The sequence below is a fragment of the Carya illinoinensis genome, chromosome 14, assembly GCF_018687715.1.
Source record: "Carya illinoinensis cultivar Pawnee chromosome 14, C.illinoinensisPawnee_v1, whole genome shotgun sequence".
NCBI classification, from domain to species: domain Eukaryota; kingdom Viridiplantae; phylum Streptophyta; class Magnoliopsida; order Fagales; family Juglandaceae; genus Carya; species Carya illinoinensis.
Window position 1 is genome coordinate 8,577,679 of NC_056765.1, and position 24,787 is coordinate 8,602,465.

Sequence of the window (24,787 nt, forward strand, 5' to 3'; positions counted from 1 at the left end):
AACCTGTTATGATATGTTATAACCCGTTATGACACGTTAAGAAAGTTAAAATTACAATTATACCCTTATACCTAAAAGTAAAATTGTTAGAATTTCAATTTCGATATTTTTCTTGTTTGGATTGTAATTTTAGACTTGTGGTTAGTTTTATAGTTTTTATAAATATTGTGGTTTTAAAATTTATATAAAATTATGCTAAATTTAATCAGGTCAAATTGGTTAATTTCAGGTCTATTCAACTCATTTACATAAACAGTTTGAAACGGGTTGTATTGTATCATGTTAACCTATTTCATAATATTTATTAATGGGTCAAAACGGGTTGACACGATACGACTCGTTATATTAATGGGTTGTGTTAGGGTTTGAGATTTTGATACGCTAAATTTAACAGATCGGGTTATAGTTGAACTATATCGTATAATATATATGTTTTGACATGACTTTTTAACATAATTTGACACCCTTACTTCTAGGTGACGTTCAAGGTGTAACACAATGGGTATTAAAAAGAAATTCTAACACACGATCACTAACAAAATAAGGATCGCAAATAGAAAGAGGGACTAAGAAATTTGAAGTTTGATCCCAAGCCCAGAAGATGTGAAGGAAAACACACAATCAACGGCATTGTTGCCACCCTCGTCGACCCCAACCATCTCAATCTTGGCTGATTCCACTGGGTAAAAGGAGTAGCTAACAATTCCCCAAAATCCAAAATGGTATCGTTTTTGTAAATTCTCTAAAAGGGAGTATCTTGTGGTTAGATGGTGTGGGAATTGAAGAGGTTGAGATCAGCTCGTTTGGGTTTGTGACTTTAAAGGGTGGGTGACTGAGTGTTACCAGAGAAGAAATTAGTGAAATTGTTCTAGTAGGAAAGAGTGAAATAAGTTTGGGGTTGGGGTACGGTGCCGTTTTAATTAAAAAGCCTAAAAGATATTCGTTCTCATGGGGGCACTGGGGGCTCAAACTCCAATCATGGAGCTTAATAAGAAATAGCAGCAACTATTAGGCTAATCGAGCATCATTTATTTATGTTATAATATTAAATATATTTATCGGAGTCGAAGTCGATAATCTGGAGTCTTGTTTAACTCCAACTCCGACTATTTTTATCCTTCAACTCTGACTTTTCCTACTTCGAAGAAGTTGAATTTGAGCGGGTGTCGATTCGGAGTCACCTAAGAACACTCCTAATAGATTTTTCATCCTATCCTTTAAAATACATCACCAAATCTCACTTTTTCTATTTTACATACTAGCTTTTACAATACATCATATATCAACTTATCTATTTTTTCTTCATATCATTTTAATATTATATCTTTTAATATTTTATAAGAAAAAAAATACAATGAGAGAAATTATTTTTAGAGAAAAAGTATAAAAAGAGATAGAAAACAAATAAAAATATATTTACATTTGTGTACAGTTACTTCTACATCTGACAACAACACTGTACACAAATGCAAAATAGAAATAAAATAGAGCATCCGTTGGATGCACGTTTTAGCTAGACAAATTTTCTTTAAATTTTACATAACAATAAGTTTTACAAATTTTAGAAAATCCATTGTTAGTGTTCTAAGTCTTTGCCCACCCCTACTTTATACTGTTCCACGAGTACGTTGTTCGATCTATTTGTACATCAGTAGCTAGCATACAAGACAGTACAGTACATGATAAAAGTTCAATTTAAAATATAGATTTAAAATTAAATTATGTGGCATCTACAACATAGTCAATGTATTTTTATGCCGATTTCTAATATAATTTTTTATCAAGAATAATGTACGTTAGTTGGCCTTACTTGGACGCGAATGGAAAGGGCAAATAAATTAAGCATAAATTCCATTCAGAGCTCAAACCAGCCTGCAAATGAGTGAACAATACCAATGCCCCCCAAAGGCATTAGACAAGAGTCAAGACCACTCAGTGCACTGCAGTGCAGTGCAGGCGCTTTAGTAGACAAACAAAAAAACAACCCCACTCAAAGCAAAGCCGTTTCCATCGATATCTCCCTAAATGAGGGCTATATATATTTTAATATGATCATACATATGAATGCTTCGTTTTAAACTCCCTATACCCAGAATTCCCTGCCCCACGTACGCAATGTTGATTGCAAGATTCACATCAAACAGAAGTACAGAGATCCATAATATTTTGTCTCTCTCCTAATTTGACACTTAAGTCATTCCTTTCAGACATCCAGGACCGAGTAACTTTAATTTCTCGACATGCTTTGCATTGCTTAGAGTGATCTCTCTCTCTCTCTCTCTCTCTCTCTCTCTCCTTTTTGTTCCCTAATGGATGGAATTACTAAACATTAGGAGATCAGAGGGAAGAGGTAGAGAAGAACGTACACATTTTAAGCAACAAGCCAAAGAAGGCTATTTAACCGTGGTGTTTCCTATTGACGTTGCAGGGATAAAAATGGTGAACGAAACAAATGCGTAAAAAAAAGGTTTAAACGTTCTGAAGGAAAAAGGACGGGGGCAATAAATGTTGCATCATTCTATGACATGATGTAGATCTAAAATTGAGGATCGGAAATGGGGTTTTTTGTTTGGGAGTGCCTGGTGGGTCTCTATGTTATCATGACAAAAGTTGAATATATATAATAGTTGTAAAAGATAGAATAAGATAATACCATCTAGAATGGTTTAAGAAAGGGTTGGCTGCAAGTCGTTTTCACACTGAGCTGGTTTACCTTAATTAAATAAGATCAGCAATCAGAAAAGAAAGGGATTAGTTTTTTCTTTTCATAGATGCTTGCAGGCTTTAGCCTATATCCTCTAGTAGCAGTTTGTTTTTTTTATTCTCAGAAGTAGCAGTTGTTGTCAAAGAAAGAAATGTTGTTTCCCTAGCTATGGAAGATGATATTGGAGAAGATCCACGATCAGGGGTTGGCCATGGTTGAGATCATCTCGATCCAAACACCAAAAATTAAGAACCCCAGATATGTTTTAAAATGTAAGAATTAAAACAGATAAAAGGTATCAAGAGCACCTGAGGGAGTTGAAATCCATAAATCAGAGGCGCACGTGTGCATCATCATAACAGAGATCTTTGAGCCCAGAAAATCGAGATGCCGGGGACCAGATGAACAGTTGCTCCTGACTTCAAACATTTGGCTATAGTGACTGCTATTTTTGCTTTGCCCTTCTTCATGAATCATAATATTATAAGCTGTGTCCTCCACAGTCTGAGTTGGGTACTAGAATCCACACAAGCAAACAGTTTTGCAGATATGGAAGAACAATACAAATGAAAAGAGAACGACAGAATAATAGAAAATAATTAAGACCTTCCTTATTATATCCTTCTAGAGTCAACTTGATCATCTGCAATTTGCTCATAATGATATATATTGTGGAAGGAGAAATTAATGTACTAAACAAAAGTGTCATGTTTCTATAAATTTCTTCGATATCTCCATTTTCAAACTTCTATTCCATTTACTTCTTCTGATTTCAGTTGACCAGGTCAAGAGAAAAAAGATAAAAGAAACTGAACAGTGGATGATATAAATGCTGTCTTTTCTTGTACGCAGTTGGAAACTTAGATGGAATCATGAATACCAGCCATTACAGAAGGAGAATAAAGGTCTAAGAAGCTGAAGGAATGAGAACGAGATAGCACAAGAGGAGAAGAATAATTTTAAGTTTTATATAGCCACGAGAAACAAAAAAAAAAATCCTCAATAATGAGAGAATCACTAGTAAATATATATATTAAACGTTATAAAAAAAACAGACGAAAATGGAAAATTAAGAAGTTTTCAAAAATAAAGAACTATACGGTGGTGGTGGTGGTGGTGGTGGTCGTTTGAGCAACACCACTTCCACTTCCCTCACCAGAACCCCCAGCATCACCTCCTTGAATCGCCTTGGCTGGCACATTTTCCTGCGCCGCAGAAGCTGCCACCACTGATGTGGTTGCCGTGACCGTGTGTCGTTTCCGCTTCTTCTTTTCATAAGGAATCCCTCTGGCTTTCGCCTGCCCTTCCCTCACCTCCCTCAAGTAAATCCTCACCGGCCTCGCTCCGAACGGGTTCGAGTCCGGCCGTCCGCCGTTCTCCTCGAAAGCTGCTCTCAGGCGTCCGATCAGCGCGTCCAGGCTCCCCCACGCTTGCTTTAGCGGGCAAGCACAGGGGGACGGAGGGTTCGGGTGCCCGAAGTAGGGGCAACCGGAGATGTGCACCTTCGTCTTCCCAAACTGGTCCAAGTACTTCAAGAACTCGATCACGTGCGCGCCACTGCACCGGGATAGAGCTAACGGTGGCTTGTGGTTCTTCAGGTACTGCAAAAAGGTATTCCAGTCTCGCCGCTTCTGTGACTCGTACCGACTTGGTGGCAAGGGCGATGAACCCTCCGCAGCTGGGGCCGAACCTGTTGCGGATGGACCCTCTCCGCTATTCGGGTCGGATGCACCAGCACCTGAAGCTGAATCCATAAACAAGAGCTAGCTATGGGTCTGTACAAGCAACAATTTTACCTAATATTTTCGACAACTGGGAATTGATGGTATAACTTTTGTCTCTTCTGCCTTGAAAAGAAACCTCAATATCTATAGGTGAGATTCCACCCCGTGTCTTTCCTCCCCGTGTCTCTCTCTCTAGCTAACAAAAACAAACACCATGACCCTTTCAGTTCAGTTTTCTATATTTCATCATGGTGGCATCAAGATCCGAAGGGACCGACTGCTCCGTTTGGATCGATGATCTCTTCACTTGAAAGAGCTTCTTTTGGAGCCTGGTCTCGCGAGAAAGTGAAGGTAATCTAAGCGACGGAGCTGGGAGGAAGAGCTCTAGCTTGGTGATGGGACGTAAGATGTGTAGATGAATGAATACGGACGAGACCCTCTCCGCACTTTTAGAGATAGATTAGAGAAGAAGACTGCTGCTAATTGCCATAAAGATTATTTATTTTTTAATTTTTAATTTATTTTTTAAAAAAGGAGCAATTATCTGTGTAAAGAAAAACAAAAACTACGTGTAGAGAGAGAGAGAGAGAGAGAGAGAGATTTCTTTTCCTTTTAGTTGTAGTGAGGGAGGGAAAGAATGGTGGAAGAATTCACAATTCACGTGGTGGCCCCATCGGACACGACTTGCTTACCATTCAACCCGCGGAGCCCTCAGCTCCTATCCCACGCTCTCCTTAAAGAGAGCATTTCCATCCTGGCCTTCTTTATAATTTTTTTTAAATTTTAGTTTAAAATCATTTTTTTCATAATTTTTTCTTAAATTTTATTTATTTTTAAAAAAAATTTTACATCATATTTTCTATCATTTTTTTATTATATTAAAATAGAATTTTGCTACATATAAATAAAATTGTGTACTAATCTGCATATCAATACTGATTTCTTTATATTCAAAATTTAAATTAGCACAGTTTTTAATAAAATCTACTTTTTGACTAATCACATTAGATTGATGCACATATTAGTGTATAATTATACTTGTAACTAAATTTTTTCATTAAAATAATATTTTATTATTATTTCTTTATTATTATTATATCTATTGTTTTATTTATACTCTTTATAAAATATATATAAAAAGTGATTTAGAAAATCAACAATAGTTTTCTAAATATAGAAAATGAACAATAGTTTTTTAAATATAGGAAATCACTGTTTACATCCTAAATATTTTCTTTTTTAAAATAGAGAATCGGATGAAGCATTAACCCCAAATGTATGTAAACCCTAAAATTTAAGAAAAATGACACTTTAGAGAAGAAAAAATATAATTGTAAATATAATTGTACATTAATATATGCACCAATTTAATGTAATAGGTCAAAAAGTAGATTTTATTGAAAAAAAATACTAATTTAAATTTTAAATATGAAAGAATCAGTATTGATACGCAGATTAGTATGCAACTTTACTTATATATAGTAAAACTTTTTAGAGAACTAGGTGGAAATGCTCTTAGTGCATTTAAGTTTCACTTACATTTTACACTTAATGACATCATGATATAATCCAGTTCTTCAAATAAAAAATTTAATTTCAAAATCTTTCATTCATTGTATTAAAAAAAAAAAAAAGTTTCACTTGCCTTTTAAGATTGCTTGTATTAGTATTTTAAAACAATTTGATAATTGTGATGCAATAAAAAAAATTTTAAATTTTTGTTTGAATTTGGAGATTTTAAGTGTGAGGAAAACAGACTTTTTTCTAGGAACTTTTTTGTTGTTTTTAATAATTTTTATGTAATTTTTAAAAATTAACTTTGAAATTTTTAATGCAACTTTTAAGAATATGTTTGGACAATGAAATGAAATAAGCATTTCTAAGATTTAACATATTTTTATTTATAAATATCACTTAAATATATATTTTTAATTTAATACGAATAATATTAAATATTATAAAAATTTTTTTATATATCCAATTGTCTTTCTCTCAATAATTGAGTGCGTGGTTTTCTTCAGCCGCGGTGGAGCGTGGAGATAAGTAAGGATAGTGGATCGAGAGGCATTTTGGGTCTCTTGGAAGTCAAACGTTTCGAGGCTACTTACGGAAAGAGGTTGTATTATAGTACCCGAGAGCTCCGTGTGATATTTACGGTTTAATTTAAACTTGTACGTGACATTTTTCCTTAAAAAGAATCGTGAAATTAATATGAACATTTTTAGAGATACATTTCAAAAAGAATTTTTTGTAAAATTTATGGGATACATAAAAATATATTGAATTGAAATAATTTACAAAATGTGTTTTAATTGAAGTTTGAGAAAATAGAGTCCATTAAAATGATGTTCGGAGAGAGCAGTATTAATTAATAATTTTTATTTTATTTTTTCTAAACATTAATTTTATTTTTTTTGAAGTTGCGGAAATTAATGGAAATGATTAGATATGAATTGATTGAGAGGAAGAGTGTTTTTTTAGCACTGAGATTCTACCTATAGTTATTTTTACATATTTTTTTATATATTTGATTGATGTTATTGATTTAATCAGTTATTTTATATTTAAAAAATGATATAATTAATTATATCAGTAAAATATATATAAAATATGTAAAAATAACTGTACATCAATTTTTGTAAATAATATAAAGAATTAAAAAAATATATATATAAAGAGACATGTTGTGAGGACAAGATCAAGACAAGATTTCAATTGGAGGAGTGATTTTAGTAAAGAGAAATGACAAATCATGTAAATAAGAATAAATACTTGTCAGAAACATGCACGTGATCATCGGACAAAAATAAACATCTTAGGTCTAAAATATCTCTGTTATTAATGTATCCTAATAACATGAGTACCTTAATTAGGTGTTATTTATATCTATAAAATAAATTAGGTGTTATTTATAGGGTTCTTTTTCCACCTTGTATAGCTAATTAATATGCCTTTGCTTCTGTTCCTCATGGCCTTCATGTTCTTGAACATCCAAAATGAGTCTCAAACGTCTAAACTTCGCAAAAAGAAGAGAATCAGTAGTAGTAGTAGTACTACTACTACTTATCTGCATGTTAACTCCCAAGTTGGCTCTAATTAGTTAAAGAGAAATATTACAGTCATAAAGAAATTTCATAAAAGTAAATCTACAAAATGATATCGTTTTATTAAATGATACATAGATTATATTTGTTTTATAATAAATAAAGTAGTTTTACAATCTAACGTACTAAATCAAGTTATGTCAGTTTATGAGTTTATTTTTATAGAATATTTTTATGATTAAAACATTTTTCTTAATTAAATGAGTTTAAGGCATTCTTTGTCCTTTTTGAAATGTTCATCTGGTAAAACCGATTTAGGTTAGAAGGGAATTACAATGCATGCATTACTCCAAACTATGAGAAGTGTTAAAGGGTTTTTGTGAATTTCTCGTAGAAATTAAAGCTAGAAAGACGTTGCTTTAAGTGGAGGTGATACCAGATATTAGGTAATTTTGAGATGATTAATTTTGATGGACTAGTACTCATAGTTCTGACTTCTGTGTCAAGACATACATCGATCGCATCCAGAACTTTAGGTCTTTTTCATCATGTTCGATCGAGACCATGCATGCATGCATGCAAGGGAGTTTTCTATGTCCTCTGGCTCTGTCCGGACATAAAACGATCGATGTCCATCAATTAGTTTCGTAACTATAAATGCAAGCCGCCTACATGTATGCATGTGCGTGTTCTTTTTCTCGTAGAAATTAAAGCGAGAAAGACGATGCTTTAATTAGGGGTGATAGCAGATATTAAGTAATTTTGAAATGAGTAATGATACGCATACAACCCTTTTTACGCCTTAGCCACTTTTATCCCCTATGTAAAATCTAATGCTTTTATCACCCTTAGATCATTATTTTTTTAAAAGTAAAGACTCAAAGGTTGATAGGCAATGCCACATTGTTATAATATGATGAAAATAAAATGAGGGCATAGTTTGTAGAATTTTCCAAATGAGAAAAGGAAGTTTGAGCAAATTAGAAGACGAGGAAAAAGAGTAGATCAACAGGAAAAGTACGCGCATCAATATGTACAAGAAAAATTAATATTTGTGATGAGTTATTTGCAATAAGAATATACTTATTTTGACAGAAAATAAGTGACAATAAATAAACAGTGAGTTAATGATCATTAGAACAAGAGAAAAAAATAAGAGAAGGTCATGTCAAGTTGGCATGATATTCATGAACAATTGTGGCATGCATGTGTGGTCTGTGCACCAAGGCCGGAACGGGTGGTCGGAGTGAAATGGAATGATATATAGTTGGAAGATCGATGATGTGAGAGGATGCATGGGTCATGGCCGGAATGGGGAAAGAGGTAAGAAACTCAATAGATTGGGAGTAGAGTAATCAACCAATGCATAATATAAAGTTTCTTTTTAGCTCTTTGCTAGCTATTGCAAAAGGGAGAGCATCGCCATGTGTTATTTTTTAATATGTAGTAATTTCTTTCGATCTTTGATCTATATAAATTTTTTTATGAGTAGTGTTATTAATTCTTTCTCTCATATTTTATAGTCTAAAAGTATTAAATGAAGTGGATCCATTAATTCATTTATCACGTGTATATAATGTAGAATTAGTAGCGTTTAATGAAGTAATGATCATATTAAGTGAGAGCCCCAAGCTATCCAACAAAATAAGGAAATACATCTATCTTTCTGCTTTCATTGTTGTTTCATTTTGTTTAGTTAAAAAATAAAAAAATAGATTGTCTCTTAGACATTTTGTCCGTAGAGGTTAAGTCATTTTCTCCTATACAGGGTTGAGGTATTAGTCTCTATTTTAGGTAGAGTGTTGTCTCTTAGGCAGTTTGTTTATAAAGAGCTACAACAGTAGTTAAGATCATATCAGTCACAAATGAATTTGTGTACTGATAAAGTTTCAAACGCAATAGTTGGCTTGTGATTTGAAAATTTTCCTATATATATCCGATCATGGATGTAACTTTTCTCTGATGAATGAATGAAATCAATTTTCCATAAAAATAATAAGGAAATACATGCATGACATGAACAGCGTCCACTTATTAATTTTTATTCTAAGCTAGGAAATACACAGCACATGATAAATATACATTTTTCTATTTGATAAGTAAATGATTATAAATATATAATATATTTAAATGATGAGTAATACTATATATAGTTTTAAAATATGCAAGCCTCGCATATTTATTTTGAAAAAAAAATATGGTCTATTATTTAAAAAATTATTTTTTTATGAGTCTTATATTTATTTATCTTTTTCAAAAGAAATACATAAGACTTGTAAATTTTAGGATTGTAAATATTATTTTTCTTTATTTTACATGAGGCATTAAAACCAAAAAAGCAGTGAATTAAGCAGCACCCTTTTCTTTTGTATTTCCCTATATCCAACAAAAAATCAGTATTTCTATATATTCGATCTCGATCTTCTTTGGTCTCATGCATCTTGCAGAAACCAGCATTGTGCAGCCCCACGAAACCCCTTTATTGCCATTAACACTCTGAAAAAAATTAACTCGGAATGATGCTCTCTCGTCTGGCAATACTAGAATAAGGAAATCTTGCTAATTGGGCACTTATTTCCGAGCTAAACTCTATCTATGTTCCTGCACGGCTGCACCATCTAAAAAGAGAATGATAGTTATAGTAGTAAGTGTACAAACACCATGTAATTATTTTAAAAAAATAAATAAATAAATACAGGATATATGTGAAAAAAATTAATTTTTTAATAATAGACCTTACTCTTTTTTAAAATAATTATACGAAATTTAGACACTCTATAACTATATGTAGTATTAATCATTTATAAATATTTTCTCAGCACTTATCATATTTGGTACACAAATGAGATGAGATGAGATGTTTTAAATAGTAATGAATAAAATATTGTTATAATATAATTTTTTAATATTAGTTTTGTATTGAGATTTTAAAAGGTTAAATTATTTACTATATTTTATATGAAGATTTAAAAAAACTATAATGATGAGTTAAAATGAGATGAGATGAGATATTTTGAATTTTGATAACCACTCAAAACCTTATTCGTGGACATCACGCAGAAGATCGATTGCATGCGCCCTATATGCATGATATATATATATATTCTTGGGACTTGGGATGTACCAAGATTGCTCAACACGGTCTCTAGCTTGCAGGCTCCTCTCTTCTTCAATAATAGTCGAGCAATATTTTAGCATATTCTATGCGTTTTCATTGTTTGTGGTTCCAAGTAGAAAGATTTTATATATGAATAATGCTATGCGTTTCGATGAATGCTATATTTCGATTCAATTTTTTTTATTTAATAATTAAAAAAGTATTTTTTAACAATATTGTGAATTTTTTAAAAATATTTAAAGATATAAAAAAATATATAAAATAAATAAAATAAAAAGCCAAATGGCCTTATAAGGAGAATCTCTTATACTACACCCTCAGTGAGTGTAGCACAATGCTTTATATATTAGAATCCCATGCACACCTAATATTTTTTGTTGCCCAGATGACTAACACAAGAGGGGGGGTGAATTGAGTTGTATTAAAAAAAATTAACAATTATAAATCAAATATATAATATAAAATATAAACAAAATATGAAATAACAATAAATATAAGGAGTAAGGGTAAGAGAGAAGCAAACTCAGTATGTTAACGAGGTTCGGCCCCACTGCCTACGTCCTCGCCTCAAGCTACCCCTTGAGGATTCCCAAATTCACTATTCAACCTCCTTCAGGTGGAGATAGAAACCTATTACACCTTTGAACAACACCGCTACAAAGGATCCGTGTAGAACACCCTCTACACTTGCAATCACCTTACACGTGGTGATTCAACTATTCCCTGTGTAGAATACTTTCTACACACACAAGGGTTATACACACCCTTTTTCTGATACAAAAGCTGATAGTGGGTAGGTTATCAGAAAACACTCCTCAACGAGTGAAATAAAAACAATACAGCGCAAGCTATATCTCTCAAAATGAACAAGGATTAAGGCTCAATGTTTAGAGAAGAGAGAATGAAAGCTTTGAATGAATGTTGTATGCTCTTGGTGTTGTGAATGTGAAGCTCTCAAATGATCTATTTATAGGCATATGAGACTTCATATTCAAATTTAAAAAGATTCACATGTCAAAGACAACATCATTCACTTTTTCAAAAAATTCAAATAAAAGGTTCTTCTTTTTCAATTGTCAAAGACAACATCATTCACTTTTTCAAAGAATTCAAATAAAAGGTTCTTCTTTCTCAATTGTCAAAGACAACATCATTCACTTTTTCAAAAAAATCAAACCTAATCTTTTACTTTTGGCATATGACAAAATGAGCACACTTTCATTTTCAAAAAATTCAAACCTAATCTTTTACTTTTTGATAAGTCTAAAAAAAGCATCAATCACTTTTGAAAATATTCAAATAAAACATGCACATGTGAAAGATGACAATCAATCATCTTTAATATTTTCAAAGTTCAACCCTTTAATCAAGGCATGCACATGCAAAAGATGACAATCAATCATCTTTCAAAATTTTCAAATTTAATTTTCAAAAATATTCATGCACATGTGGAAAATGTATTTTAATGCTTTATGATAAAATATTAATTTTGAGCATTAATCCTAATTTCGAATTTTGAAGAGATTTACAACATTACTCTATAATTTTAATGTGAACTTGTTCCATTCTTGCTCATGCTTGTTTCCTTGATGTGCTTGACTCCATTGTGTAGACAACTTGAGCTTGAGACTTCTTTATTCTTTGAATTCATTTGTTATCATCAAAATCCATGTGTAGATTTATAATCACATGAAACTTGAAACCTTGAGTTCAACATTTTTGACCTCAAGATAAAATCTCTATACAGTAATAATAACTAAGAAGAAATGTTAGAAATCGGAAAAAGAAAGTAGGTAATGAAAATGAATTATGAGTTGTATCCACACTATTTTTTTTTTTTTTTTATCATGCCATAATGATATATAGAGAAATAGTTAGGCGTGAATTCCATCCGGAGTGTATTTTTTGGGCTAGACCGAAAGTTGAGCTGGAGTTTAAGAAAAGATCAACTAGGAGTTCACTTGATAGGTGCTCGACATATTGCTCAACATGCCACTCTAGCAAAGAAGAAGAGAAAATAGAGAGGAAAGAGAGAGAAATAGAATCGAAAGTCTCTATGGCTTAGACTCTTCATAAGTATGAGTGTATACTACATGAAGAAAATAAAAATGAGCAATGATTAATTAAAATTTAGGGAAAATGTCTTATGAAACAAATATTTCTTCTTTACTAATGTCTGTTTACATAGAATGACATAAGTTGTCACATGATTTATAATATATTATTAATTGATAAAATATATTATTTAATATTTTATATGATCAATGATAATAAATCAAATGAAAATTATATCATTAATTCATATAATTATTATATAAAAATAACATATTAAATTATTAAAAACATTTTAAATATATATCATTTAGTCCAGTCCGGTCTAAAATTTATAGATTCGGGAACCAGACCAAACTTCTTCAGTCTCCAATTTTTGGAACTGAGACTAGCCCCTCCAATGTTCAGTCTAGTCCGATCAATTTTTCGGGTCTTGCCTGAATTTTGTACACTCCTAGAAATGATATCATTGCAACATTTAATTCACAATTTCAAAAGCTGTAGAAATATGGTTTTTCTTTGTTTAGGATGCACTAAAATTCTTTGTAGTAGTTATGCGATAAATTTGGATTGATATATATATATGTGTGTGTGTATATAATCTACGAGACGCATGGACTCTATGCTATTTAATACTGACAAAAAATCTGTACAAATATTGATAAAATGTTACATGGCCCGCACGCATACCATCGTAATTCTTTACTAAATATATAAATATATATATATATATATATATATATTATTTGCTACCATTTATTTTCTGTCAAAATGACTAATACTTAATGATAAGATAAATGTATCATCTTCATAAATAGTCATTTTTGTTGGGAATAAACTCATCCTAAATACTCTTTTTTTTTTTTTTTTGTAATATATATATATATATATACACACATACACATTTTGTAGCTGTATGCATATATATAGTGCAAGTATTTTCAGAATTAAAGAAGTAATTCACAAATAATTGGATAGTTTAAAACTTAAATATTCAAACAAGTGAGTAGTTGTTATACGTTTGATACTTTAAATGGAGCTAGAACGCATGCTGCATATTGATGGATGTTATATATACGGAAATTCCCGTTTCAGCTATATAGTTTTCGTTTTGAATTTGGCATCTTATAGATTTTTAAAGTTTATCTATGCAGATTATGGCCAAAATAAAAGATAAAGTTGGTGGAGTTGATTTGAAATGGTCCATATTAGAGGATGCTGTTTCCCTTTCAGAATTGACGTTCTTCCCAATTTAAATCAATGAATCTAATACTAATAATAATAATAAATCAATTAATTTGCATAAATATTGTTGGAAATTTGGATCTCCTAAATTTACTCCATATAAAGGATCTACCATTTGCAGGAATAACAAGAAAAATAGAAAAATAATAACAATAAGATTTTACATGGAAACTCTTAAACAGGAAAAAAACTACTAAATCCAAAAAAGAAAAATTCACTATATAAAAAATTGTTACAACCACATAATTTTTCTCTTCACTCCAAATACATCCACAAAGCTTCCACACTAGCAAAACTTTTAACTTTTACCATTTTTCCTTTTTACACAAAAAGGTCAATAGATGAATTTAATTAAAATCAAAAGTTATTAGATAAGCTATCAACTGAGGTACTTAAATCGAGTAGACTTAACCTCCTTATATAGGCCAAAGGCTTTTGCTCTCATTCACTTCCATCCACGTGGGACCAAATAAAAGAGACCAAAACCCAACAAATATTCCATGAATGTGCCTTATTTTGTCTGAAAATAAAGAAAAGATTTTATTTCAGAAAAAAAAAATTAATTGAATTGCTTAATTAATTTATTTAACCGATCATCATGAATACCGATAGATGATCATAGGGGTTTCAAATTTTTTTTCTTGTAATTAGTGATCAGTTTGACCTTAAACATTAATTAGGAAATCGATTGATCGACCAAATCCCACGGTACTGTGTAGTAGTGATGAATTTTTGTTGTGTTGATGTGTTAAGATCAACTTAAGACCTTTCTTAATTAGTTCAGTCCACGTGGTCCTCTCATGGCAATCTCCGGCTCGATCCAGACAATTAAGAAGGGATTACTGATCCGGTCCAACCCATCGTGGCCATCTCCCTTAATTAATTATAGTTATTCAGGGAAAAAAAACCCTTGGTGTTTATTTAATTAAAAAATTATTTATACAGTTTTCAGTGCATAAGGTTAGCATATATAATATCTTTAAAAGAAAATTTGTGCAAGAATTACTCTTTACAGTGACGTCACAATAGCAAAGAGTGCTACTCTACGTATTTAATTAGCAGGAATTTGGGGTGTCCATGGGGTGTTATTTTTTAATCTCTCGAAGCCAAGTAAGCAATTTTGTCACGTTATTAATTGATGGACTAGTACTCAAAGTTCTGACTTCTGTGTCCAGACAGACATCGATCGCATCCAGAGCTTTAGGTCTTTTTCTTCATGTTCGATCGAGACCATGCATGCATGCATGCGAGGGAGGTCTCTCTATCTCCTCCGGTTCTGTCCGGACATAAAACGATCGATGTCGGCCATCAATTAGTTACGTAACTATATATATATGCAAGCCGGCCGCCTACATGCACATGTGCGTGCGTGGCCTGTTATGTCTCCGGCCGGACACAAAAATTGACAGTACCCCATGCACGCTGTATAAGTAATTATAACTAACTTTCTACTACTACTACTACTACTAGCTAGCTAGCTACTCCAATTACAACCTTTAACATTGACATGTACGTACGTAAGTCCACGTACCCATGGAAATAATGGCATAATCTCTTCACATGATGATGTTTTATCAAATATAATCTCGTGAAAGTTGGTTGAGGATTTGATTATTGTTCAGATCATATACACCATTTTGAGATCGTGTACTGTTCATGTCATGGATTCTCAGCATCATCATGTTTTTCAAATTGCACGCAGATGATCTTATTATAAAAATATATCATGGATCCATTTTTCAAAGTTATATATATATATATATTTATTATATATATGATAATATCTATGTATATATGTATTAATTATTATATATATATATATATTATATGCCTTGTTCAGTACCAACTTGACTAGTGCGGGTGGGTTTAGGATTCTCGACTTTATTTTACGGCTTCAGTTTAGTATTAATATTCAATTTTATTAATTAGATGCGTCCCGTGATGCATTGTCGCGAATATTAATATAAGTCGCACGCAACTTGCATATAAATATATATATTCATACATATGTCACACACATTAATATTTTTTCAATAGTACCATATCCAACTTACCAATAATATTATATAATATAATATATGCTGATAATTTCCCACCTTCGAGTTCAGCCAAAGTTAGTAGAACCCTAGAAAGATTCTGCACTAAACTCATCATGACTGATAGCCACGTCCTCGTGTTCACAAAATATTTATTAAAAATTAACGTGCATTAAGGGCTCCTGGGACCTTTTGTACTGGTTGATCTTTTTTCCAGCTCTCTCGCAGAAAAGAACCATGGCCCATAACATTACCATGTTACGTATTTGGTCATCAATTAGTTCTACTAATTAGGAGAGAGAGAGAGAGAGGGCAAATGACTGGGTGGGTAAAAATTAAACTAGCAGTAGCAACATTTCATATAAGCTGAATTGAGGTAGATTAAGTTTTTTATAAATAATAACGAGAGAATAAAGTGAGTTTTATGAAATTTACTTAAGATTAATTTAGATATATTTGACATGAGAAATATTTATAAGACGTTAAAAAATATTGTAAACCCGACATATAAAGAGATATTGAATTAAAAAAAATTATAAATTTCATCTATAAAAATATTTTGAATTGAAATCATTTTAATAATTTTAAAATTAAATATTTAAATATTAAACTTAACTTAATTGAATTGAATTAAATTAATCTAAGTTAAATTTAACAAATCATGTAAAGTCAAATCAATAAGTGAATATTTAGTAATATGGACACGTACATTATATTATAATAATGTCACTGGCAGGATAGATCTGCTTTATCATATATGTGCCAGAAAAGTCTTGATCTGATAAACATTTTGAGGAAAAATAATAAAATTTAATATACTATGTCAAGTCAAGTTAATATGTAAATTTATTTTTAATAAAAATTTATATTTAAAACATTTCTCTTCAACATGATCATGATTACTTATTTTATTTTTTATTTTTTTTGATTTTTTAATAAAATAATAGGAAAAAAAAAACGGGTGGAGTCATTTTATAGGCAATATTGGAACATAATTTATTGGACCTTCAAGTAGCTGATCATGAAGAATGTTGAAATAAAATCACAAACGTCTGGATCATCATGGTAATTGCCCAACTTATTTGAGTAGGGTCGAGGAAGATTGCATCATTAATTAGGAGAGTCAATCATCAAATAGTATAAACTCTATTTGCAATTTGGTGTGAAAGATACTTTCTATATTTTATTTTTATAAATAAAATTATATTATAACAATACTGTGGAATGTATTAACTTATACGTATAATTTTTTGAAAATATATTAGAAAACCTTCTGAGTTCATAACAAAGGTACTGCTGCCCCGGGATTGTTTGTGGATCCCCATATCACTGTAACCAAAGATTTTTTAGTGTATTTTTTTCTTTCATAACCTAGGAATGATATCCACACCATACATTTTATATATTTTAAAATTAATTTTAATTTTAATTTAATTTTATAATTATTAAACTAATTGAATTGTTCTATCTATTGTCTATACACTACATATTTTTTATAGGCTAAAATAAAAAAATAAAATAAAATAGATATAGTGTGTGGTGTGTAGAAATGATAAATAGAATTATTCTTTATAAATATATCTGTAATCGTAGATATATTTGTAATCGTATGAATAAATTACTATGAAAAAAATTATTAAAAATTTAAATTGATAAAAATATATAAATTTTATTATTTAATTTATATCTTAATAAAGATACACAGACAAAATATACATAACAAAAAAACTTAGCCAAATATGAATATTCTAAAAATGTATGAATTATATATTAGAGTAAAGCAACCATGCCTATAATTTATATGATTCATTGTCACTTGACTTGATACCATAATGTGATGTTACATAATTTATTAAAAAAATTAAAAACACGTATAAAAGATAGAGAGGATCTAATATTTTATCTTTATTATTTTGTATTTTTTATAGTATTTCATTTTAAATATATATTTTTAAAAAATTTTTAACAAGCAAGAAGAGAAATTCTTATAAATTAGGACCACACACGAACGCTACGTTTCCCATTAATATTACGTTGCTTGGTGATGATGCATTGATGGTTTCAAATTGAGGGGACAGTCGTACCCTGATAGTTTTTGAAAGTGGGATTCAGTTTGTCAGCAAAAAGGAAGAAAATATAAATTAATAAAAAGAATTAATAAGATGGGTGGGGAATGAGGTGTTACGTGTGATTCTGATTTAAAAGCTGTGCGATTGAGTGAAGGAACAGAAGAGGAATTAATACGAGGACGACACTGCTTTCTGCTATAAATTTTCATCTGCCCTAGTGCACATGTATATAGGCTCTATAATGCTAGCTAGGCCGTCTGATCAACATGAATGTACCTTTTTCAACATCCTTATAAATTGATAATGCTAGTTCTTAAGATCCACTATCCATTACCGTTTGATTTTTATAACAGAAACGACATTTGTAGATTTATAATGTATAAATTTTACTCTTTTTTTTTTTTTTTAAATGAGTAATTATAAGATTTACATAAAAAAAATTAAATTTTTAATAATAAATATTACTCTTTTTCAAAAAGAATATGTAAGATTTATATATTTTAAAATTATACTTGACATTACTTTTTTCACAACGATCATATCTAAATATAAAGAAAGTCTTGTTTTTCGAAGAGATTTGAATTCTTTCTCTATTTCATTTTGTTAAGAATGAGAAATTATATATACAGTTATCAAATGCATAAACCTTATGCAAATTCTTTATAAAAAAGTAGGTCTCCTCATAGAAAAGTATGAAAACTCACTTCTTCTTGATGGAGCCTACATTTTTACAAAATGCTTGTATATTTGTCATTCATAAAGAAGATACAAAGCATAATCCAACCCTACATAATTACATGACAGCATCTAAATGGACTCGAGACTGAATAAATTCTAGACATGAATACCATTATTGTAAAGTATCATCAATAAAATAAGAATGTCTGGTAAGAAGATGAGCAGCCTCATTTCCTTGACAACCAATACGAACAACTTCATAGGAGTTGAAACAATGAAGAATGTCCCATAATTACCTACCTTTTGTTGAAAATGTGAATTCCCTTATAGGAAAATGTTAATTTAGATTCCTTCCACTTTAGAAAATTCCTTTTCCCTTAAAGCCAACAAAAATGCCAGTGATAACTTCTAAATTATTTATATTATTTACTTATAAAAAATAAATTTTATATTATTTAATTTTTTTTGTTGGATACTATTATGGTTAGGCAAGAAAATTTACGAGACATATGTTATGTTTATCTTTTTCATGGTTCTTAATTTTATTTTCTTTGTTTGTGACAAATATTTGTGAATTTTTATACAAAAGCGAATAATCATTAGGAAAAATCAACATGTATTATATAAAGTTAATGCTTCAATATGTATTGAGTGTGCCAATAATGAACTTGATTACTCGGACCAAATTTTATATGGTAGGAATATATATTTGAAATAAATATACTTACAGGCGTGTTTTGTAATAAAGTAATGCTAGTTATAGTCATAGGTTATTCAAGTATTGTATACTTATTTTAAAAAAAATTATAATTTATTATTAAAAAAATTAATTTTTTTATATTAAAATTCTATATTTACTCACTTTTAAAAAAAAATGTGTGGCACTTGCACTTATTTTATGACCGTAAATATTATATTTTTTTAACACACTCAATACATTATTGAAGTGGGTCCCATAATAAAAAAAATATTTTAAGTTGATTTTTTTTTTATATAATTTTAATAAGTTCCACGTACACAAAAACAAGTGTACAAAAATTTACGTACAATCTTTGGTGCCTCCTTTTCTAAGATGCATATCCATTTTGATAGATGCTTATCCATATTCAATCAACTTTGCTGCCACATCCAAATGAAAGCAACTGATCTTAGGAAGATGACCTGCAACATACGACTACTACACCATCATCTTCATGGACATTATATAATTGGACATAAATCTCTATATCCTTTTCAAAAAAAAATTGAATAAAACACAATGATTTGCAAAGGTTAGCGTAAGGGAATTGAGGATGGAAAAATATAGTTATAAGTATAATTGTGTACTAATCTGTGCATCAATTTGATGTGATTGGTCAAAAAATAGATTTTATTAAAAATAATATTAATTTAAATTTTAAATATGAATAAATCAATATAAGTACGTAAATTAGTATGTGACTTTATTTGTATGTAGCAAAACTCATTGAGGATCATATCATAGTGGTTTAGTCGTACCGTCTTTGAAATCTTTTGCATTTTTTAAAAGAGCTTTACTACTTATAAACTCCACATACTACATACCTCACTTTTTTTTTAATTTTTTTTTGAATTTATTCTTTTTAAACTAATTAAATTTTTTTATTTATTATCTATATACCAAACATTTGGTAAAATAAAAAAAATTAAAAAATTAAAAAAATATATAATATATTGTGTATGAGCTTATATATGTTTAGAATTTTTCTTTTTAAAAATAAATTTGAATATGCATCCAATGCCTTTATTCACAGTTTCTTCTTAGACCCTAGAGTTCAAGACAAAAGTGTTAGTATCAAAGACCCCACAATTTTTTTTAGTTATTTTAGCATTATCTTATACCTATAATTTCAAAGTGTTTTTCGTAGAAAGAAATGCTCCCACCATCAATGGTTCCTTTTAATCATTCACAATCTCAAGCAATCAAAAGTTATACCGAGATTGCCATTCGATCATAATACATATTATTTTGATTTCTTCTACTTAGAAGCTAGCTAGCGTACGTAGTACGTTTTCGTTAAAAATAATCGTTTTGATTATAAAATAATGATTACAAAAATTTATTTTTCTTATAACATATAAAGTAAGTCAGATTTAATTTATTTATAAGAGATTCAAATTTTAAATTTTCCTTATAAATTAAGTCTTGTCACGTTAACGGCTAATTTACATGCTGCACAACAACTAGAATTTTTCTATTATTTTTGTCTTTTGTTTTATTTAAAAGTCAAAAATAGTGTCTAGTTGCTGTGAGTAGTGTTGGACGTTTTTTAAAGAGCAATGTTACATATAGTCGTAAAATTATAAATGTCGCATGATTGCTTTGAAAAAGAGTGGAGTTTATAATTAAAAAGTTAGTTTTTTTTCATATGGATCCCATATTAATTCATTTTTTTTAAAGCGACTGCACGCCGCTTGTACAACCACGACTGCAAATATCATTTCTCGTGAAAGATTATATAGTTGTTGTAGATTATAAATATTTTTATGAATATATATGTTCCACTCGGATGGCATATATGAGTTTTTTACACCTCACATATGTTTTTTTTTAATATAAAAAATGATAAAACAGTACAAATATGAGAGAGAGAGAGTAAATAAAAGGGTGTGAAAATAAGAAAAGAAAAGTTAAAGATGTTAGTGGCCGGAAGAAAATATAATTATATGATTTGTTTAAATTTAAGAGATTTGTAGTCAATTTTGTATACTTATTTTGTACTTTATTAATATAATTGACTGTATTATTTTTTTAATATAAAATAACTACTTTATCTAATTATATCAGTAAAATATTTAAAAAATATATAAAAATGAGTAACAGATCTCTTTAAACATATCTAAGAAAAAAAAAAGGTTAATTTTTTGTAGTTTCAAACTTTCAAACTAAGACAAGACTTCGATGTAAAAGCATACAAGTGCATGTGTAAGTGCTAGATTGGTGGTGTATAATCATGCATTGTATAAAGCATTGATGTTTAAATATTGGGTAGCTCATATCGTACGTAGTACACATGTCCTTGTTTTACTTATCGTCTTCACCCACCTCTCATATCTCTATTGTGTTTTCGTTCGGACGTAGGGTCAATTTCCTCGTGATGCTCACTTATTATTGTCCGTAAAAACTTACAACCCATAAAAAAAAGTTAAAAATTTTTTAATTATAAAAATTTTATATACAATTATTTTTGTATATTTTTTTATATATTTTATTGATATAATTAATTATATATTAAAAAAATCGATATAGCTAATCGGTTCAATAAAATATATATAAAATAGATAAAAATAATTATACGGAATATTACTCAATTAATTAAGAGGGCATGGGAAAATAAAAGCATGATGTGTTTCTCAAGAATCTTAGGGCAAAAGTTTACTCAGATTTGACACTTATTCGACTCTTTTTCTTTTGTTTTTCGCTTAGCCCTGATTTGGATAGTAAAGTACTCATAATTCATTCTATTTTATTTTATCTTAATATCTAAATATTATATATATAAATATTTTTAATTTTAAATTTTTAACTTTTTTTAATTTAATTATTACTTAATCATTACAACTTTTTCAAATTTTTAAATAAAATATAAAAAATTATTCAACACTTTTAAATTTCAAAATAAAAATTATATTCTAATAATATTATTATTCAACTTTTTCTCTTCCATTTCTCAAAATCATATAAAATATATTAATTGAAACTATTTTACTATTATTTATAAAATATTTTATTATTATTTACAAATCATTTCATTTTATCTTATCTCATTATCGAAATGAAGCGAGTGGAGATACCTCACTTCTTCTTTACCTCATACTTGTAAATGTAAAGCAGCCTAATCACGATGAATCACATGCTCAATGTAAGCCATACATCAAAAAGAAGATTTTTTTTTTTTTTTTTTTTTTCTCCCTTTTGTTACAAGGATAAAGGGCCTTTGATCGGCGAATCACCCATTTTAGACGATCTAATCTGCTGGGAAATGAACTGATAATGGATTGGAAAAGTGTAATAGTAGTAAATCTTAACCAAAGAAGTTGGGCTCCATAGCCCATACTGTCACTGTGAAACGTTTAGGTCCTATCTGGTGGATAAAGACCCCCACCTTGTCTGGTTGGGAGTATTGCTACGCACGCTCCTATTCTATCACTGGATCTCATATTACTAATTTAGCATTTACGTGAGTATTTTCAGGCCAATGAGAACACAAGATGACTGATTTTCATTAAAGGGCACAAAGGCTGACTGAGAAAAGCTTTGATATAACATCACATATGAATACTTTCAAAACAGCTTGCTGCTACAGGGATCGAGTTTGATGGACAAATTCTACATTAACAGAGTTATAGTTATGTTTGGTTGGTTGACAAAATAGGAGTGCTAAAAGGATATGCAATTGGATTCAGCATTTGTCTCAACTCTTAAGATAATGATGATATTGATATCTACATTTGGATTCTATCATGAGAATCCTGAAGCTTATCTTCATGAAAATCCACAAACACAACGGGATTATACGCATATAGGCTCAACAGGCCCTAGTAAAATTATACAATTTGAAGCTTATTACCTGAAGATGAGACATCTCTCTCCAACTGAGCAGAGAGTTTGTAAGTAGTCTGATACTTTTCTACAGACACCTGAGTGAATGGGGAGAAGCATCATAGACACCATCGTCTGAAGACTTTAGATCATCAGCAAACATCACATTTTCAGGCTGATCACTGCTAACTGATTTGTTTGGAATGAAGTTGAACTGTAAATTCAAACATATTTGATTTTGATAATTTGTATTCCAAAAGATCAGTGATCGTGACTATCTCAATTGAGTTGTCCCATTTAATTACTCGGTCTAATCATATAACATAACAATAATTTTTTTTTAAAAAAAAAATGATATTTGCGGTCATGATACGTGCAAGTACTATATAATCTTTTAAAAAAAATAAATTTACAAATTGACGTATTTGATAGATTTGTTTTATAATAAAAATTATTTTATATATTTTATTAAAAAAAATTATGAAACCCATAACATATCAATTCCAAGCATGTAACATACGAATCCCCAAAAATATCTTTTTCCATCAATCACAGCCCAGATATTGTCGTTCCAAGACCATTTGTTTCCATATTTGGGCCACGACTCACAGGGCAGACCACGTACGAACAACCGGATCCACTTTCATCGGGTCCCGCTTCCCTCTTAATTGACACCGCCCATCAAAGCGGGTAGGGGAATAAATAAATGAACAAAATCCATTAAAAATTATTAAATGAATAACTCCCATCTATTTATTTTCAGTCATATAAGTATAATTATAAATGAATAAATAATTTCTTCTATCTAATTTAATTAATTTATAAAAATATTTTTTCATCGAATTTAAGTCCAACTTGTTGCTTTCAATCATGCGACAATTTACTTGTAGATATCTAAAGTTCTCTGATTAGCTCGAACATAAGTTTATTAAGGCACTATTTGGATGTTGAGTTAAGTTAAGATGAAATGAGTTGAGTTGAATTATTTATAAAGAATGGAAAACATATAAAGAATGAAAAGTGAAACAATTTTATTAATATTTCTTGATTGTGATATGCATTACACATGCCTATTTATATACAAAGATAGAGAATATTCTGTGTAATAGAATGGGACACGTATATAAGAGTAAAGTTATCTAGACTATTCCAGCTTGTGAGGTATTTGGCTTATTTGTTGTAGAAGTTGAGCTGGACTCTTCATCTCAGGTGTTTTTGCTGATATGCCCCTGTAAGCCAATCATTCCTGGAATTATTGTAAAGCTCGATCGAAGTATACAAAATCTGGCAGTGAACAGCGGTTTGGTAAGAACATCCGCTATTTGATTTTTACTCGAGAGATAAGATACTCGTAAAATCTTGTTATGAATACAATCCCTTACGAAGTGATAATCAATATCAACATGTTTTGTTCATAAATGCATCACTGGATTAACTGAGGATAGATAGCCCCCAAATTATCGCAGTAGAGGATAGGAGGCTTGGACATAAAAACTCCCAATTCTGAAAGTAGAGACTGTACCCAAATCAATTCACAAGTTGCATTAGTTAAGGCC

General features: G+C 30.1%; 1 protein-coding gene across 1 annotated transcript; it reads right to left on the bottom strand.

Moving 5' to 3' along the window:
* Positions 1 to 3,625: 3,625 nt before the first annotated feature.
* LOC122293235 (protein LIGHT-DEPENDENT SHORT HYPOCOTYLS 6-like) lies at positions 3,626 to 4,903 on the bottom strand. Its single transcript, XM_043101754.1, has one exon. It carries the CDS (start codon positions 4,456 to 4,458, stop codon positions 3,799 to 3,801), a length of 660 nt encoding a protein of 219 aa, XP_042957688.1. The 5' UTR covers positions 4,459 to 4,903; the 3' UTR covers positions 3,626 to 3,798.
* Between the last annotated feature and the right edge of the window lie 19,884 nt (positions 4,904 to 24,787).